Raw genomic sequence first — 20,643 nt, forward strand, 5'->3', positions numbered from 1 at the left:
CACACACACACATATATATATATATACACACACACACACACACACACACACACACACACACACACACACACACACACACACATATATATATATATATATATATATATATATATATATATATATATATATATATATACAGGGCTCGAAATTGCGACCATTTTGGTCGCATATGCGCCCGAAAATTAATCTATGCGACCTCATAATATATCTGGGAGCATTAGTGCGACTGCAGATAATGGTTGTAGTGCGACCTGTTTTGGTTCTTTCTAAAAACGTGCTGAATCGCTCTTCCCTGCCGCTATATTGGTTCATATTAGCTGTCATTCACTCAAGGTATTCCGCTGTCAGATGACAGGGAAGGAGCTTTTATGACCACAGGAAATGCAAACGGCTGAAGAGTAAAAACTTAAAGCACACAAGTTTGAAAACCCCACCTAAAGTTGAGGCGCAGATGAAAGCGATCATGACACGTCACGTGGTGAATAATGATCCGCCAGCTGAGATCAATCGAGTACGCGCTTCTTGGAGAAGGCGCCCGAATCTCCATGCGTCGCATTCACTGCGTGTTCAGCGCAAATGTCCGCTAAAAGTCAAATCTAATACTGCACATATCATCGCCAAAGAAGCTCGCCTTTACTAAGTTTACACTGAAACTGCGGCTCATAACAAAGACCGGATTTGCGCCGATGGTTAGCGCAATAATCTTGCGCTGCCTACTTATTAATTGGGTCGGCTGACTCGCCAGCTTTCCACAAACACAGAAAAATGAAGATCAGCTCAGACTGAACCTTTAAATTGACACAAACTGAAACCAAAACTTTTAAAGAGTGATAGAAGTGAGACTTTACTTACTTTCTTTTGTCTATTCTTTTTTGAGTTGTATATTATTTTTTTATTTATTTACTGATGACTGCTTTACAGCTTTCATCATTGAATTGAATGATTTATTATAATCTTTTGTTTGTTTTGTATCAGAAATATTATTTATTAAATTGACATGCATATAAAAACAGCAGTACAAAATAAATATTTCTTACTGCAATGCTTCATTTTTGTTTGATGCAAACTATACAATTATTTTTCATAAAGTAACAGACTTTTAATAGCAGATAACCTACATTCATGCACATTCAAGGCAGCATCATAATGAGAAATGGAATTCATTGTTACTATTATTGTCATTTTCATCATCATTAATATTCTATGGCCTAATTATTAGACATTCATTTTGGAATTATTGCACACAAATATCAATGTCTTCGCAGCTTTAGTTAGATAGTTGTTTCTGGTTTTTGTTAGTCCTATTAATATTGTTTTAAAATACAATAAATCCCTTAAAAAACAATTTGCAGCTGTGCTCATTCATTTTTGGTGGATGCTCCTAAATTTTTTTCTGGTGCTCCTAAAAAATTTTTGGTGCTCCTAAATATTTGAAGTTGGGAGCACCGGTGCTACCAAGTAAAAAAGTTAATTTCGAGCCCTGTATATATATATATATATATATATATATATATATATATATATATATATATATATATATATATATATATATATAATTTTCTTTTTATAAATTTGATTGGCTGATAGCAGTGCGATATTTTGCCAGTAACATCACTCACAGACCTCTTCATCCTTCACCTTGTTTAGATTGCAACTATGCAGTTTATTTGTAAGAATAGTGCCTATTTTAAGATATTTACAATTTCTGAGAGAGCTCGTCGGCAGCCATTAGCCTGCCATAGAGTAGACCAAACACGGTTGACATTTTCTATCCACAAGATGGCGACAGAACCACATAATAAGCCCTTACACTTATAAGATTATAACAGTCTGATTTTTAACTACAGCAGATCAAAATCAATATTAAACTGGTAAGCACACCTGCCAGTGTCCCGTATTTCAGACCAGTCTCCCACAAACATACCCGATTTTTGTCAGAGACATGACCCCCGAACACCCCCTACCCCCGGATTTTCAGTCATGTTAGCAGGTATGTTGGTCGATCTCTCTCTTTTATATGCTGTAGCGCTGTATTTATACTGATTTGCTCGCATATCAGGAATGTGTGTTGTGTTGGCAGATTGAAATAAGCAAAGCCTTTTCCTCACAGCAGCAGTCTGGGAGTGATTGCGTTGCTTTTTTCAGGGTTAACTACTGCAATATTCCAATTGCAACAGAGAAATACTGTAGACCAGGGGTGTCCAAACTATGGCCCGTGGGCCATCTGCGGCCCGCAATCAGTTTTGTGGCGGCCCGCGAGGCTTTTTATAAATATTAATAGAATCTGGCTCGATATACAAAAATGAACATAATTCAATAAATAACCACCGGGTGTCGCTATGACACGCCTTCAATTAGGCAGCAGTTCCCGTAATGAAGCAAAAGAAACCGAACAAACTGAAGGAAACATAATTGATAGTCACGTTCTGGCGAGCCATAATACAACCAAGAAAAAGGAAAATCAACAGTGAAAGCAGGACATTTTAGTCACGTTGGGGCAAAGAATATTTCTTCACAGAGGTCAGCGGGAAATGTATCTGTTTAATTTGCCAGGAATCAGTTGCAGTAATGAAGGAATATAATATTAAAAGACATTATGAAACAAAGCATCAGGCCTTCAGCTTTTACACTGGTGCCGAACAAGATCAAAAAGTAAAACAGTTAGCAGCTGCCCCTTCAGCTCAACAGCAGTTTTTTAATGCTAATAAAGTGCAAGAAAATTCTATGCTGGGTAGTTATGCACAGGAAAGCCTTCACTGAAGGAGTTTATATAGGAGTGTCTGATGAGTGTTGCAACTGTAATTTGCCTAGAGAAGATTCAAGATTTTAAAAACGTAAGTCTTTCTAGAAACACAGTTGAAATAATTAACACACACACACACACATATATATATATATATGCGTGTCTGTGTGATGTATGTAAAATTTGGCCCGGGACGTTTTTTTTTTTGTTTTTTTTTGCATCTGCCCCTCGGCCAAAAAAGTTTGGACACCCCTGCTGTAGACTGTAACACTGTAAGAAGATATCTCTATAGACTGATGGCACTCCATGTCATGTTCAGCCTTATAATCTTAAAGTGTGAGCAAAATCAGCAGTTTTGTCATCACTTTAGACATTACGCTAGAGAATCATTCAAATACTAGCTCTAAAGTGACGTTGGTGAATTAGTAACGGCTTCTGCTGTTCTGACCTCAGCTGCAGATGTGAATGAATGGCGGAAGAAAGTAGTTCCTAATAAAAAGGGGTTTTAGACTCTCCGTTTGATTTTCTTATTTATATAGACGACTGTGCCATCGAGCTGTTGTATAAACACAATATTACACTCGTAGCAGTTTTTCTTTCCCACAGTTGTCTTTGGTAACCCTTTGGTTGAACCCTTGTGTACATGCATGCTCATATTTGTTATTGTTGGTTTTTGCCTCATTGACTTCCATTAGATTAGAAAACCATGACAGCATATAATCATGCATTCTTGATTGTTGCTGGATTTCCCTGTTGGGAACGTTGGCCAGGAGGGAAATTTTCTAATACTCTGGGTAGTGCGTACCCGTGTGGACACTACAACCGTAGTTTTCACCTTACGACGTCTTTCTCTTTTCTGAGTGGCCAATACGGTTGAGTTAAGGCCAAACACAAAAAAACGTGACTGAAGTGAATTCTGCACATTCGTTGGACAGTAATCCACCTCTGTTCTCGCGTTTGTATTGACTTCTATGCAATTTAAACCTACTTAACTCCCTGTTTGGTGTGAACTCTACATAAGTGTCATTACCCCCCTGTTGGTTAGCCATGCCTTTAACATGCATCTTTTTAGTTTATTTTTTATGAACGCAGGAAAAACTCGGTTTATAAAAATACCCGTGCACATGTGCTCATAGCCTCAATAACAAAATGTCAGTTTTTCTCTAGATGAGCAGAGACGCACCGATGTTTTTCCAGCGGAATCTGCGAGCTCGTCCCGGACCATCCGAATGCAGATCTCCATCTGCAAGGTACCGCTCCTGATAAAGCCGCAGTTTGCGCTTGTCGTCATCCAAGATCTGCTTCCTGTAGAGAGAAAACAATCAGGTATGCATCTGGCAGCAGATATCGCAGCATATGCTTTTTACCTTTTTGAACATTTATCATTTTTTTAGTATATGCTTTCACATTCTGATTCTAATGCCTCATTATTAAACTGTTAAATGAGTATAATTTAATTAAATATTCTGAAGAATAAAATATGATGTGTGCTTTGAAAGAGTGTACATGCATTGTGATGAGAAGAATTCGCATTATGTAATGAGTGGCATGAAATGGTTTAAAATGACAATGACATGGTTTACTCGCAGTATATCTTTATGCAATATATTGTACAACAAAACATAGATATCTTGACTGGCCTACCGTCAACATAAGTGCACTGACATCCCACCCGGAAATGAAAATCTCCATTTACTCACACTGAAGTGGTTTCAAACCTTTATAAGTTTCTTTTTTGTTCTATTAAAAAAAAACATTTAGTAACCAGTAGCCATTGATATATCCATGGTCGGAATGTCAAATACTATTGAAGTCAATGGCTACTGGTTTCTAACCTTCTGTAAAATACCTTCTTGAATTATGCTTATATATTAGTAGTATCAGAGACTCTCTAAATAAGAAAGCCCTACACACTTTAAAACTTTGTGAACTCTACAATGTATTTATTTGATTATTACATACAGTTGAAGTCAGAATTATTCGCCCCTTTTGAGTTTTTTCTTCTTTTTTAAATATTTCCTAAATGATTTTTTAACAGAGTAAGGAAATTTTCACAGTATGTCTGATAATGTTTTTTCTTCTGGAGAAAGTCTTATTTGTTTTACTTTAGCTAGAATAAAAGCAGTTATTAATTTTTTTAAAAACATTTTTGGGACAATATTATTAGCTCCTTTAAGCTAATTTTTTTTTCTCGATAGTCTACAGAACAAACCATCGTTATACAATAACTTGCCTAATTACCCTAACCTGTGTGGTTCACCTAATTAACCTAGTGAAGCCTTTAAATGTCACTTTAAGGTGCATAGAAGTGTCTTGAAGAATATCAAGTAAAATATTATTTACTGTCATCATGACAAAGAGAAAATAAATCAGTTATTAGAAATAAGTTTTTAAAACTATTATGCTTAGAAATGTGCTGAAACAATCTTCCCTCCATTAAACAGAAAATGGGGAAAAAATAAACAGGGGCGGTAATAATTCTGACTTTAACTGTGTGTATATTATTTATTACATATTGTTACATATGTATATTTGATTTATACTTACCCCCTGTCATTTTTTTTGTACTGTTAAAATGTTATAATAAAAAAAAGAAAGAAAAAAATAGACCTTCTTTAGCATTCAGCAGAACAAACTCAAACAGGTTTGGGACAAAAGGATGGAGAGTAAATGATGGGAGTTTCTCTAATGTAGGGAGATGAACAGTTTGGCCCCCATGTGGTGTAATGATGTAACAGTCTCTAGCAGCAGCCATTATTCCCACATTTAAGTGCATGTAATGTAAGACTATTTTCACAGCAATTAATACAATGCAATAATAACAAATGTGTGGTGTTTGTTAAATATGCTGTTTAACAGATTTTTTAATCAACGCTTTATCAACACCTGGAATCTGCGTGAGCAGAATTCAGCAGATTTCCAGCCCATCATTAATACTCTTTATTTACTTGAGTAAATGCGTGTAAATCTATATTTTTTCAGTGTTTTAATTAATTTCAGTATTATTATTGACTAATGTGAAAATGTTCATCTGATTTATGTATAATGCAGTTTGTACAGTCATATTTTCTGTCTTTTGCTAGATATATTATATGACAAACTTGCTTTGTTTACCAAATAAAGTGAATCTAGTTAGATTTGCATTTTAAACATTAAATAAAAGTTAAAACGATATTACTTTTTATTTCATATATTAGGGTTTGAGTTCTGATACTCCCACAATAATTCTGCAGACTTTTACCAAAATTCTCCACAGAAATAGCAAAAAACACCTGCAGATTCTGTCTGGCCCTAGTCATAACTCATCTCTAATAACTGATTTCTTTTCTCTTTGCCATGATGACAGCACATAATATTTAGCTAGATATTCTACTAGTATTCAGCTTAAAGTGACATTTAAAGGCTTCACTAGGTTAATTAGGGAAGTTAATATTATAAAACACAAAAAGGCATAGGCTAATAATATTCACCTGAGATTTTATTCTAGCCAAACTTAGTTTAAACTGTTTTTCTGTTAATTATCACAGGAAATAATTATAACTTTGTCAATGTAATAATAATAATAATAATAATAATAATAATAATACTGTGAGAATGTTTGTTAGTGGTTGTAAGATTATAGTGCAAGACTAAAAAGGAAACCAGCATTTCAACAGTTCTGAAAATTAAGTGCTCACCTGCTAATTACAAAGCGAATCAAAAGTGGGGATTAGCAAAAACAAACGTTTCTTACATGTGAATTTTGTTCACTTGGTCCATGAGTTCCTCGTCTGAAGGCAAATCTTCCATCATCTCCTCTTCCTCGTATTCATCACCACCGTCCTCATCCTCGTCTTCACTGCCCACATCGCTGCCCGACAGCTCCGCCTCAGACTCCACAAACTGAGCCAGACGTCTGCAGGAAGAATAAAACAGATGTTAGGCTTTATAGGACACAAAAGAAAAGAAAACTGCAATAAACCTTTACATTCAGTTTTTGACTATATGTGACCCTGGACAACATAAACTCTAAAATCTGAAGTTGCACAGGTATAGCTTTGGCATTTGTGTTAACATTTCACTGCACTTTATATCATATTACATCATATAGTAAAACATTCACATCCCATGACACTGCATTCACACCAAACCCCTGAAGAAGCATCAAGCGCAAGTGATTTACATGTTAAGACACGAATAGACCTTCTGCGGTGTGAAACGGGCAAATCAGATGGAGTGAATAATACGATTCGCATAAATGAAGCAGCGCGAGTTGAGCATTTTGCACGATTGACACGCGAAATGCTCGAGTTTGAAAATCTGAACTTCAGCGGACATGTGCGCCGTGTTAACCAATCAGGCGCTTACTTTTGTGGAGGCGTGATTACGAGGTAACAGCATTACACACAGCTGTCGAACTTAGTTACAACCCTTATTAAGCACACCTCAAACTAATTGAGTCCTTCAGGCTTGTTTGAAACCTACAGGTAAGCGTGTTGGAGCAGGGTCAGAACTAAACTGTGCAGAGCAACACTTCTTTGAGCAATCCATCTTTTGTGCAATACTGTATTCAACGCTTTCTCTTCACACTCAAATCACTGTGTAGTACTGTATCAATACTCCATTCATATTGCTGTTATATTATTCTTGTGCAAATAAAAACTCAAGTCAAGCACTGTGCAATATTTTATACTGTGCAATATTTACTCAGTACAGTCACAATAAAGAAAGAGTCCAATCTTTTAATTAAGCAAATAAATCAGTACAATATTAAGATCACGTTTTTTTTATGAAGATATTTGTAATTTTACCACTGTAAATATATAAAAACTCAACTGTATTAGTATTGTACAGAATTAATTTCATTTGAACAGCTTTAAAATTTAACTTTCTTAAAATTTAGATGTTTTGAAACCACAGAATTTAGATTTTTAAATAACTATGTTAAACATTATCCTACCATAAAATATAATGGGGAAACCTTTATTTAGCTTAGTTCATATGATCAATAACTCATGTAGTACTCATATAATAACTAATAAAAAATCTAATAAAAAAACTATAATAACAGTGAAACAATAATTTGTCAAAAAAAAAAAGTCTGACATATTTAGATGAAGATGAGTATTAAAAGACCACTCAAGAATCATAGTTTTGCACTAAAATACTGAATAATTGTCATCTAAAATCATTATTCTTTGCCACTACCCTTTAAATAACTAGCTTTCACACACTCGTCAGTACAGACAGGATTACATTATAGTATGACTACTCGGATATATTTTAAATATAATAATATTTAAAATCTTTACAATAATTACGATGCATCATTTTAACAAACACATCTGAATTTCATGCATATATTGACATTTACAAGCAAACACAACATTAAATGCACTGATTTGCAACCTAAAAAAGTGACATTGTTCACAAATCTCTCTGGGGAACAAAAATAGACCTACATTTTCTTTTTGCCCGGGCGTGGCCCAAACACCGCTTCCCGTTCCTCTTCCTCTTCTTCATTCTCAGTTTCCTCTTCTTCAGCATCAGATTTATCCTCATTTTCCTATTGGAAATAAAAAACAAATAGTTAATGGCACTAAAAGACATAACAGTTACAGGTAAACACAGCAACTTTCTGCGATTGTACACAGAGTATTATCTTTGTATTTTCCTTTTCACATTTTGATGTATTTATTACTACTATAAGGGTGGCGTGCAAGCACCCTATATATATATATATATATATATATATATATATATATATATATATATATTGCTGTGCATTTGTATGACACTTGGGACACCTTGATGTTTGCAGACTTTTAGGTACATGCTCCATCTGTTAAAGTCACAAAGGGACAACAAAAGCAACAAATTTGCTTGTTTTTGACTATTTGTTTTACTGTTTTGTGCACATTTATTTAAGTCCTATCAATAAAGTATTTTAAAAAAAAAACAGCAAAATAGAGTGTAATTTCTGATAGCAGTTTACAATTTCAGAGCAAACAGGTACTCCTCTCTCCAATACTGCTAAACTAAATAAAGCAGGAATATTTGCAGATTTTCCTGTATTTGTTTAATACCTTTTCACTGAGGCTGTCTGCATCTGACAGCAGCCGGAACTCACAGTCCGCCTCTTCCTCCTCCTCCTCTTCTTCTTCTTGTTCTTCAATTATGTTCTTCTTCCTATCATCAAATAACGGGAGTATAATGCAATTAGCATTTACAACCTTTATATTAATTGTGGAATAACAACATTATCTATGTCGTCCATCTAGAGAAATCTCCTCAAGTTTTTGATAATTATGTATTCAGAAATTAATGTCCAAACACATCTTCATAGTTCACATTGTGTCGTAGATTAAATCAAACATGTGATTTAGATTAAAGAAGATGTGATTTGAATGTTTTCCAGCAGGCTAGATATTAATTAAGTCATTCAAACAACTTTACCGAAGTCTCTCTACTTGCTGGTTGGTCTCATGTTTCCGCCATGTTTGTAGTTTGTTTACACTTTGTAGTTCTCATCGAAATCAGATCCAATGCATTGTTGGTAATATTAGTGGTTTGAGTATGGACTGTTCCACACTTTGAATTTCCACCAGAAATAGTAGAGCAGGGGTGTCCAAACTCCGTTCTGGAGGGCCGGTGTCCTGGAGAGTTTAGCTCCAACCCAAATCAAACACACCTGAGTCAGCTAATCAAGCTCTTACGAGATGTACTAGAAACGTCCTTGCAGGTGTGTTGAAGCATGTTGGAGCTAAACTCAGCAGGACACCGTCTCTTCTGGACCAAGTTTGGACACCGCTGAAGTAGAGCATCCAGGATCCTTAGGCATATTCTTTTCAACATACTACAGTTTGGGACTCAACTGAGTAATCTGCACTACTGTATCAAAAACTGTACCAACATTTTTTTTGTTTAGACAAATCCAATAACACACTAAGAAATCGCATTTACAAGTTGATGAATTTAGTTTAGTACCTGTTTGTTTCAGACGTCTTTTCAAAGGCAGGACTGGAGACTGATCTCAGTGACGAAGCAGCTAAAAAGAAAAAGTCAACAATTGTTATCAAATCTTTAAAAGCTAAACATACTTTTACCCTCAGCATAAACACTAAGCTTATGACTATTTCAGATTTTCTTGTTGCAGTTAAATTGCTGAAGCTTTAATCACAATATGATATTATTGTGAGCTGAATACTTTGAACATGTATACAACAATGCAATATGCAGAGTAAACAAATACTTCAACTGGGGCTGCATGATGATGGAAAAATCTGACATTGCAATATTTAATTTCTGTAGTAAATATTGCGATATTAATAGTTTCATCAAATGGCTTAAACAGCTCTATTTTAATTTTTCTGGAAAGTCCAACAGTAATCGTGTACAGAAATTAAGCAATCACAATGCAAATAACTAAGAATATAGATTTATTTTCACTTGCAGAAATATGTCAAAATAAAGTGTGTTTTCCATAAAACAAGAAAAATAATCTGCCAATTGGGTAAGAATAATTGTGTTTTAGGTTTGAAATGTATATATTTGGACAAGAAACAGGTCACTGGGGTGTCTACCTTTTCAAATGGTACACTTTTGTATTCATCAAGTCCACAATCTGACCTTAAAGGTACAGTGCCAAAATTCTAAACCTCCATGACCTCCAAAAAGTGTGGGAACTGTATCAAATGGAACAAGTAACATATGCATTACGACTTCAAAAAACAATTTCTTTAAAGAGATGGTCTCCTGTCATGCCTGTAATTCTTCAATAATGAGCCATACTGAACACTGTGAAGTATCTAAGAACAAGGCCACTTTTTGCTTCCTTTCTTCACTTTATCTTTTTTAATTATTTATTTTTTTATTCTTATTTATTATTATTAATTATAAAAAATGTTCTCTCTCTTTTATATGTCCTAAGAATGCTTTTTGTTCTGTACATGCATTTACATCCATTTTGATAGCTATAAATTGATGGTCAAACATGCAAAAATAAAAACCTGTTACACTATATTGTACTTCATGCAATGTTGTATTCTCTAATAAAAGTAAAAAATAAATAAATAAAATTAAAAAAGGTACCGTCCCAGTGACACGTTTTGTTCCTTTATTTTGAGCATGGGTCTCAAACTTCCTGGAGGGCCAGATATCTGCACAGTTTTGCTCCAACCCTAATCAAACACAGCTGATCCAAATAATCAAAGTGTTCAAAGAGTCTTGATTAGTTGCATAAGCTGATTAGGGTTGGTGCAAAACTGTGCAGAGCTGTGGTCCTCCAGGAAGTTTGAGATCCATGATTTTAAGTATCTTCATTATATAAATAAAGACAATTAAATACAAGCATCTTTGTTACGTCTCCAAAAGTCATAATTTCTTGTGCCTGAATGCTTTAAGCTCTCTTGAAAGGCTCAGGCACAGGCTTTAAAAACACATGCAAATGATAAACGTGCACTCTAATATGGTTTAACTTTGTAGTGACTCTATAAATCCTGTGTAATGTAGCTCCCGCTCAACTGTAATTCAGGCTGAACACTGTGATCTGACTATTGCAGATGTGAACATTGCGATATTGATGCTGAAACGATAATTTCAACCAAATTAAATTGCCAAAGTACTATAAAAGTACAAGCAACACTATTCAATAGTCTCATTAGTGAACATTAATGCATTAAAATCTACAATGAGGAAAAACAAAACAAAAGTTATCATCTGCATTTAATAAAATTATTACAAGTGGGTTTTTTATAATATCGAAAGCTGATATAATAACATAAATACATATAAATGTGCATTTTTTTTCATCAAGTCATAACAGTCTTGTGAAAAGGCTCCATAAACACCAAAAGCAAGACTTACATGGGCTTCCTGTGAACTTTCCGGAGCAGAGCGCCAGCAGCTGGTCCATATCCGCCTCAGATCCTCCACGGCTCTCCTCTCTCTGCTCTTCTGCCTCTGAAGTGTTGTTTTTCTCCCTGAGATCAACAACAGCACCAGCAGCAGGCTCTCCAGGCTGTGTGGTAAAAGCTCCAGAGCACAACCCCAGCAGCTCATCCTCTGCCCCAGGCTGAGAGTCTCCGGGCTGGGTCTGCCCCGTGCCGAAGCCCCCCGAGCAAAGCCCCAGAAGCTCGCCCATGTTAGCATCCATAGCGTTTTCATCCAGGCTGTCGAGTATGAGCTGGCGTTTGTGCGAGCGTGAGGGACCGCCACGAGGACCCACATTCAGGAATCCGTCTGCGTCCAGTAGTTGTGATTGAGTGTCGTCCTCCAGGGAGAAGCGTCCCTGAGAGTCTCCAGCCGGAGGGAGAGCAGATTCACTGGGGGATGACGGAGCATAGAGGTCCTGGGAATCCTCCACAGGCAGAGACAGGGACGGCTCGGACATCTTACCAGAGCTCTGCAGGAGGAGATGATCATGAGGATTAATGTTTATCAACATTTAGAGCTAGTAATCTAACAGCTAATTTACATCAGGGTCCCCACTCTTTCATCAACAGCAAACCTAAAGACTTTCAATTACCTTTTCTTTTTTTTAAATCAAACACCATTGCTTATTTACAGCCTCAGCATGTGTAGCACCATGAAAATCCTTAATGTACTTAACATCTCTGTGGCGAGGGGGCGTGGCCGAGAGCCGTGGGAACGGGGTGAGGCTACCGCGTGAGTGGATGCACGTGCGGTGCGCACCTGCCTCGGATCCCACGGAAGGAGCTCTGGACCATAAAAGGAGAACCGACGGAGCTTTAAAATGATTTATTAATAATAATGGCGGCAGCTCCTCACGGAGACTGCCATTTAAATCAAAACAAACGGACGGCAGCTCCTCGCGGAGACTGCCGTCAAACTGAAAGCAAAAGTAAAATAACATGCCCGGGCCCGGTCCTCTCTCGGCTTCCTCTGCCATCGGTCCTCCTTTTATGGTCCAGAGCTCCTTCCGTGGGATCCGAGGCAGGTGCGCACCGCACGTGCATCCACTCACGCGGTGGCCTCACCCCGTTCCCACGGCTCTCGGCCACGCCCCCTCACCACAATCTCCCTTAAGGCTGATTTATACTTCTGCGTCAAACGCCGGCGTATACTACGGCGCTGACGCATAGCCCTTCGCCGTGGCCGTCACTGACGTGCACCTCTCAAAAAATGTAACTACACAGTGCAACAATGCGTAGCGCAAGCTCTGTGATAGGTTGGCTTGGTAGTGCTGACGAGTCTGGGCGGGGCCGAGAGCCGCACGAGCCTGATGGAGCGATAGTTTACAAGTGTGGAGTCCTGCGAAGGAGCTCCGGATGGAAAGTTTTGTTTTGTGTTTACCTCATGGTCAAAGTTGTTGCACGTCTGACGGTTCCTGCCTCAAAATGAGCGAGTTTGAGTCACTTGTACATCCAGGAAGTGTTCAGGAAAAGCAAAACAGCAGCGATGAAACTCGACACAGAGGAACACACCTCACACACCTATGTTCCATATCAAACACACCTGAACCTATTAATTAGGACCTGAACACCACTTTAATACAGGCAGGTGTGTTTTATATGGGTAGCAACTGAAATCTGCAGGAAGCTAGATCTCCAGGAACAGGATTGAGCACCCCTGGTCTAAACACACTAGTTTAGAAGAGAGCGCCACCCACTGTAAGTTTTCTCCATATTTTTTGGTTAGAAGAGTATTTTAGATCAAGCGTAAAAACGCTGAAGATGTTTTGTTTGTTTATTTTGTATTAGACAGTTTAGAGGGTAAATATTAGCTAGGTTTGGGGTTTTTGTTATATTGCTTTTATTTGGCGTCACTTAATTCTGGTTTCCCCCTATCCTAAATCTTCATTGATTGATTTATTTGTGAGATCTTGTAAATAATAATTTATTGCTGTTTGACTTCCCTTCACTATTGTAAATAAATTCAATTATTTTTGCAGTATTTTGGTTGTCGTTTTGATATTTTGCCACTAACTTACTTGCCATCACCTTAAATGTTACCTTTTAACCCCTAGAGCAAAAACTTAAGTCGTAACACATCTCATTAATAGGTTAATATTTCCATTAATTACCATTAATTACATTTAATTTTTTATTTACAAGATTTTTTTTTATTTTTAGAAATTGCATTTAACATTTTTTGTGTGTTGCTAATGTGTAGTATTTAATTTTGTATTGTATTGGTGTTCGAGTAATGTGCAAGTAAAAGATTTTAGACAACTAATGCTGCTTCAAGCCAAAAACTACCCAAAAAAGTCAAATTCCCCTTTAAAAAATAATAACTTATAATTATTATTGGTGAAGTGAACTAGTGTATGTTATTTATATTACGTGGTTCTGTTATTTTCTGACCTAGGACAAACCTAATAAAGCAAAAAATATATAAAATAAAATAAATACACTAATTATAGAAAACGTCATAATAAAATATGAACATTTTAAAAAGACACTCATTTAATTATTTCCCCCATGTATGTGTATTATAGTCAAGACATTAGCTTGTCTTGCTTCATTACTTTAAAATGATTCCACTTGTTTTTTTGTACATGTCTTTGGGGTCTCCATGCATGCATTAAAGGTGCATGAGAGAAGCAGAAGTGTGTCACCTTTGAGGCCGAGCCCAGAAAGCTGGATCTAAAGAGGCAGGGAGACGGGGAGCGGAAAGCACTGCTGGACAGGCCTCGACTTGCAGCTCTGTTCGGCTGATACGAGGTGATCATGGAGCCCATCAGCTCAAAACTACTGTTATGACTGCTGTCCTTAGCCAACGAAAGCGTGTCGTCCTCCTCTGTGAACACAACCACAGTTCAGTCTGATTTCATATGCATTCGACAATCAATCATAAAATCAAATAATCTAAGTTCTTTCATGTTTAATTGTAAATAAATAAAGGTTTGTGTGTAAAAGAGCACATTCATTTTCTTGCAAAGAAAAGGATTAATTGTTTCTCATTTAGTTTATGAAGCTGCACAGAAACTTCGAGAGTCGAGACATCCACCAAAAGGAGCAAAATCTCACCCATTTTATTGTCAGCTTCATGGCCAGCTGCTCCTATTCTTCTCACACCATCCCTGGAACGAAAGAGACGTTCAGTCAGTGTGCACTACAGAGAATGTGCTGTGGACTAATGAGACTATGAAAACACACCCTGTGCGGGAACAGGAGCTTCCAGCAAACAGCATCAATGTGCCGTCAGTGTCTGCTGGAGTCGGAGACGGACTCTTGAAGCCTGGAGATGGGCAGGTTTTCACAGAAACTTCATCTTCTGCTTCCTCTTTATCTATCGCTTCCTCTTCCTCCTCATCATCACCATTACCATCTCCCAGCAATTCATCAACACCCTGAAAAGGAATTGGATTCAAGTTTAAAAAGGTGAAGTTGAGTTCTGAGAGGTAACATGAAGAGTGAACGAATGCTTCATGTATATTGATATTAAAAGTTTACTTTAATGTCATGCAGCCTCAAGGGCTCTCTTTACAACAGCAATGAACTGAAGTCAATTATAAATGCCACACAGAAACCAAATAAGCAGACAACGCAATTACACAAAGTGGGCACTTTTTAAAGATTGAAATAAATAAATTTAAATGCATAAACATCCACTATCAGATGAAAGATAAATATTCGTTTCATGCTAAAAGTATTTTGTAATTCAGCGAATGGTGCTTCATTTATACCAGAGTCAAATACTACCCAAATGGTACAGTTATTATTGGCTATTTCTTCTTATAAATAACTCTATAAAAGCAGTAACAATTAAACAAGGTTTACGGAAAATCTTTTCTGGTTAAACTATATTAAACAATTCCTCAATTGAGTGCATTGCATTAAAATGCTTTCTACTTAAAATGAAAACAAATAATCTGATCTGGCCCTGCCAAATGCACACAAGTAGTGTGTCTTCATGTTTTTGTTCTTATTTAAATAATAATAAAATAATTTAAGACAATCTTGTGTCCGTCCACTTGATCAAACCTCAGTTTGCAGGAATTAAACAGTCTCTGTGGGATGTCATTTATTGTTGTGGATGTGTAAAAGGTTTAGTATATTTTTATTTAATGCCATGTCAGCATTTTGAATGATTTGAAATGGTAAAACAATTAAAAATGCAAGTATAACAAATATTAAAAGCAGAAACACTATGTAAGATATTTTAGATTAACATTATAAAAATGTCAAAACCTTTCTGGCAAAACTAAACTCAAAGGGAATTCATTTAAGAGAGTTTTGGGCCACACTTTACTATAAGGTTTCATTAGTTATTGTTAGTTAATTTGTTTACAAACATGAACTAATAATGAACAATCCATGTACAGCATTTATTTATCATAGTTTAACATTAACTAATATCTCATTATTATATAAATTCATCCTTATTCGTTAATGCATGATGAGTTAACTTGAACTTGCAATGAACAACATTATTTCCATTACCTAACGTTAACCAACATGAACAAATACTGTAATAAATGTTTTGTTCATTGTTTGTTCAAGTACATTCACATCAACTAATACAACCTTATTCTAAATTATTTTCCACATGCGTTAAAAGCAAGACAGCCACAGCAAAAATTCATGTTAAAAATAAACGGCTAATCTCAATACCTCTTCATCCTCTGACTCGGTCATCTCTTCTTCCTCCTCTTCCTCACAGTCTTCATTATCGAGGCGATGAAGAGCAGCTCTTCTCTCTCGCTCCTCTTTCCTACGGAAGGCCATGGCTTGCTGCAAACGAGACTTCAACAGCACCAGTTTCTCACCTACAAAAGACACAGAGTAATGAACACACACTAAAACAGCTCACAATAACATCTTTAAAAAGTCCCTTTAACAATTATTATGAGTTTACAATCATCGTAACTTTATTAAATTTAACTTGATAATTTAATTTAATTTGATCCTGCTGATTTAATTGACATTATTATCATCATCATCATCATCATCAAAGTCTTGTAAGCAATTGTAAACAGAGTTTGTTAAACTTGATCTTTAAATGATGAGGGATTTTTTTTCTTTAGCATTTTAATTTCCTATAATTATATAATCTAATATTAATAATTAATTTTTCTTAGTGGGGAAAAAAAATTATTTTAAATTGTAAATACTTTGTGGAAAAAATAAATCAGGGACGCCATATCTATATCACCCGGCTCTAGTATAGTAGCCAATCCTGCTCCATCTAAAAACATGCAGAACGTTTAATACAAATGGCTTTACTGACAAACTGCACATGAAAAACAACATATTAATCTCCTACTATTTATCACCCAGCCCTAGAGGGTATTAATTATTATCTCAGTGCTGCCACCTGCTGACTTCTATTATAAGCATCTCAAAGAACAACAATTTAGGCTAAAAATATAATGCACAAAAAATAAATAAATAAAGTGACCTACACCTTGAATGGCCAGAGGTAATGATAACCTTCAAGAAAATTATTTGACAGTATTGTGATCACTGCTCTAATACAAGTCATTTTCAAATAAAACAAATACCGGAGACCAGTGGACTTTAATGTGGAGCGTGCTTTTCTTTGACAACACATATTTTTTTTAAATTACATATACCACAGAAACAACTAATCTTTTTAAAACAGTTAACATGGTAAACCTTGAAACCGGTTATCGTCCCATGCCTACCTGCGGGTGAGTAAATGCATTGACTGTACCTGGTTTGACATTGGCTGGCTCATCTTCTCCCTCCTTGACAGTGATTGTGATGGATTCAGAGTGCAGCTCCTCCTGTCCTGATGAACTGCTGTCTTTCCTCACCACATTAAGCTGTAATGTGCGCTCGCGTTTAGGACGAGGTGCGGGCTGGAAGTGCTTCATGAAGCGCTCCTGTAGTGCTTTCAGAGCTGAAACAGACACACAATCAACCATCATAAATTGTTGAAAAGTGCAAAAGAAAATTAAAACATTAAAAATTTTCATTTGAAGCCAATTTCCCTGACATTCAATGACAAAAAGCTGAATTTCCATGGCATTTCCATTCAATTTTTTAATGAAAGAAAAGACTAGACACTGATGTGCTTTGCATAAAACTAAAATAGTTTGAATATAAATTTTCATGATTTAATAGCCATTATAAGAGCAATAATGGATAATTTAGCTCAGATTTTAAAGAAATTTAAAAAGTCTAACAGCCAGTCCTAGCTAGGCATGAGCCAGTATGAGATTCTGACGGTATGATAACCTTGGGAAAAATATCACTGTTTTACTGTATTGTGGTTACTGCTCTGATATTGGTTCTTTTTAAATGTTTGGGTTAAAAACTAAAAAAATTTCACTTTTGAACACATTATATTTCATTTTGAGAAACATTTAAATATTTTGGAAGAGTAAACATGTCAGGCTAAATTAATTATTGACTTCTGCTGTTGTAATTTGTTTCAAAAACAGATTTTTTGCAATTTAAAATGGCATCTTTAGATATATTTTCTGCTGGAGATAATGTTGACATTTCACCCACAGTGGCAATTCAAAGTGCTTTACATGGAAAGGAATAAAAGAGACAAGTGTAATAAAAATAAATAATATAAGAACAGATTAAAATGTGTTAAAACAGGTTATAAATCAATGAAAAAGAAAAGAAAGACATATAGTGCGACCTGTCGGTGTTCATTCAGCAAAGGCACAGCTAAACAGACGTGTGTTCAGTCTTGATGTGAATGTGCCTAATGTTGGAGCACATCTGATCATTTCTGGAAGCTGATTCCAGCAGCGGGGGGCGCTATTAGTAGCTGAAGGCTAATTCACCCTGCTGTGACTGAACTCTTGGAAAAAAACATTAGTAATTTAAAAAAAAAAAAAAAAAAATTTGTAGCACAGTTAGCGGTGGAGTCAGAGAGGCAATTGCAGATTAGGAAGGAAAGTGGAGACTAAACAGTTGAGTTTTTAGTGGTTTCTTGAAGACAGCGAGTGACTCTGCCGTTCTGATGCAGTTAGGGAGTTCATTCCACCAACTGGGCAGATTGAATGCGAGAGTTCGGGAAAGTGATTTCTTCCCTCTTTGGGATGGAACCACGAGGCGACGTTCATTCACAGAACGCAAGTTTCTAAAGGGCACATAGATTCTAGAGACCAGATAAGAAGGAGCAAAGCCAGAAGTTGCTTTTTAAGCAAACATCAGAGCTTTGAATTTGAAGCAGGCAGCAACTGGCAGCCAGTGCAAACGGATGAGCAGCGGAGTGACATGTGCTCTTTTAGGTTCATTAAAGACCACTCGTGCTGCTGCGTTCTGGAGCAGTTGAAGAGGTTTGATAGAGTTATTTTGGGTTTATTTATTTTTCCAAATCTTTTCCAGGCCTGGAAAATGCCTTGCCAAAATTCCATGACTTTTCCAGGACCGTATGAACCCTGTTATTATCTTATTCTACTTTTTGTGTACGGTCATAAACAGTTGTTTTTAGAGTTCTAAATCAATCACAAAAACGAGCGCTCTTCCATATTGCAGAACAACAGATAATGATATTCCCTATGTAAAATCGTACCTTGGTTTTCCTGAGGCGCCTCCAACTGGACAAAAGCCCCTTCATCTGCAGACAACTTCACCACAGGAGGAGGATCCAGACCAAGCTCCCTCAATCTGGCCAGTTTATCCTTCCGAGGTTTGAGCACCTGAGGTTCAGTCTGGGCTGCATCCACCGAGACCTGCTGCTCTTCTTGCTCTGGATGTCCCTCAGTTGTTTTCTCCTCAATGGGACTGTTCTTCTCTTCATCCTCAGGATTGGGTTTGTCAGTGATTATTTCACCATGTACCTGAGCTTCTCCATCATTAGCAGGACCATCTTGGTGTGTGCTGGAGGCTGGGTCTGGTGTGATGGAGGTCTGGTTCTCCAGAGATGATTCTGGTGGAGGGTTTGTGTCCTGCTGGGGTGCTGTGGTTTGATCTGGAGGAGTAGTGGATTCTAAAATACAAGCCTGGTACTTGGCAGACCTTGAGGACAGGTGAAAAAGTAAACAATACATTTCTTCATATGAATGCATAAGGGGGGGGATTCATTGGTAATAGAGATGATATTTCAATGCCATACTTGAGCAAAGCCATCCCACGACCTTCTGGACGTGGTCTTCTCTTGAAGAACTGATCAATACTTTTGGGTTCAGACATGTGATACGGCAGATTGAGCAAGGACTCTGCAAATGTTTAAGAGAGAGACCATCATGAAGGAGAATCAGAATGAAAGCGCTATATTGCCAAGTGTGTTAGGAACACACAAGTACTTTGTCAGTGATAGGAGCTTCCAGTAGAGGCAGTACAAAAAGTTCAAACACAGTGGAAACTTAAATAAAAGCACATTAAAGGGTCACGAAACACCAAAACACATTTTTTGAGCTGTTGACAGTCGTATGTGTCCCACACTGCTAAAAACACTATTAGGACACCTATATTTCACTAAAAAGTGTAAATTGGTTGTTTTTGCGTTATTTCAAGCAAATTCGTACTTCCTGTTAGAAACGAATTTTTGAAGCTGCGTCACGGTCATGAGATAATAGCGTGTATTCCAGCGTGCAGACTGGACGTCTGTGCCAGAGTGTGTCTTATTACATCTTACAGTGTGATGCATTAATGCATGAGTAAAGCTTGGTTCAAACCAATCAGCGCGCTCTATTGTGCAACTTCATTAATATTCATTACTGTGTTTACACGACATAGACGCCACGTTGTGTTGGCAAAACAAGCGTGAAGTGTTGCTTTTATAGTTTGCTGCTGTTAAGTTTCGTTTTCTTTTTCTCTCTGTGAGAGCGCAGCTGGACTCACGTGTGGATTAACAGTGTACGCGACGCTCGACAACAATAGCTTACGTCTCTAAGGAGGATTATTGTTTACCTGAGAGCTGTTCTCATCTGCAAACGCTGAGATCGGATTCGCTTGTAGTATTCTCTTCATAAAGACGCGGCTCTAGATGCTGTGGATTGTTCTGTCTCTACAGATTTGGTAAGTGAG

At 36.8% G+C, this 20,643-nt stretch overlaps 1 protein-coding gene across 6 annotated transcripts in view; it reads right to left on the bottom strand.

The window, feature by feature from the left end:
* clspn (claspin) overlaps positions 1–20,643 on the bottom strand; it is a 38,046-nt gene that overhangs the window by 4,747 nt on the left and 12,656 nt on the right. For all 6 annotated transcript variants that reach the window (XM_087296063.1, XM_087296062.1, XM_087296064.1 and 3 more), the window contains 13 exons: positions 19,730–19,832; positions 19,187–19,632; positions 17,363–17,551; positions 16,300–16,454; positions 14,842–15,035; positions 14,713–14,765; positions 14,301–14,482; positions 11,588–12,125; positions 9,710–9,770; positions 8,809–8,911; positions 8,185–8,288; positions 6,477–6,638; positions 3,927–4,048 (listed from right to left, as the gene is read on the bottom strand). In XM_087296063.1, the coding sequence (XP_087152189.1) occupies positions 3,927–4,048; positions 6,477–6,638; positions 8,185–8,288; positions 8,809–8,911; positions 9,710–9,770; positions 11,588–12,125; positions 14,301–14,482; positions 14,713–14,765; positions 14,842–15,035; positions 16,300–16,454; positions 17,363–17,551; positions 19,187–19,632; positions 19,730–19,832 (2,412 nt within the window). The remainder of the gene's footprint in view (positions 1–3,926; positions 4,049–6,476; positions 6,639–8,184; positions 8,289–8,808; positions 8,912–9,709; positions 9,771–11,587; positions 12,126–14,300; positions 14,483–14,712; positions 14,766–14,841; positions 15,036–16,299; positions 16,455–17,362; positions 17,552–19,186; positions 19,633–19,729; positions 19,833–20,643) is intronic.

The sequence above is a fragment of the Danio rerio genome, chromosome 19 (assembly GCF_052040795.2).
Source record: "Danio rerio strain M-AB ecotype USA chromosome 19, GRCz13ab, whole genome shotgun sequence".
Lineage (NCBI taxonomy): Eukaryota > Metazoa > Chordata > Actinopteri > Cypriniformes > Danionidae > Danio > Danio rerio.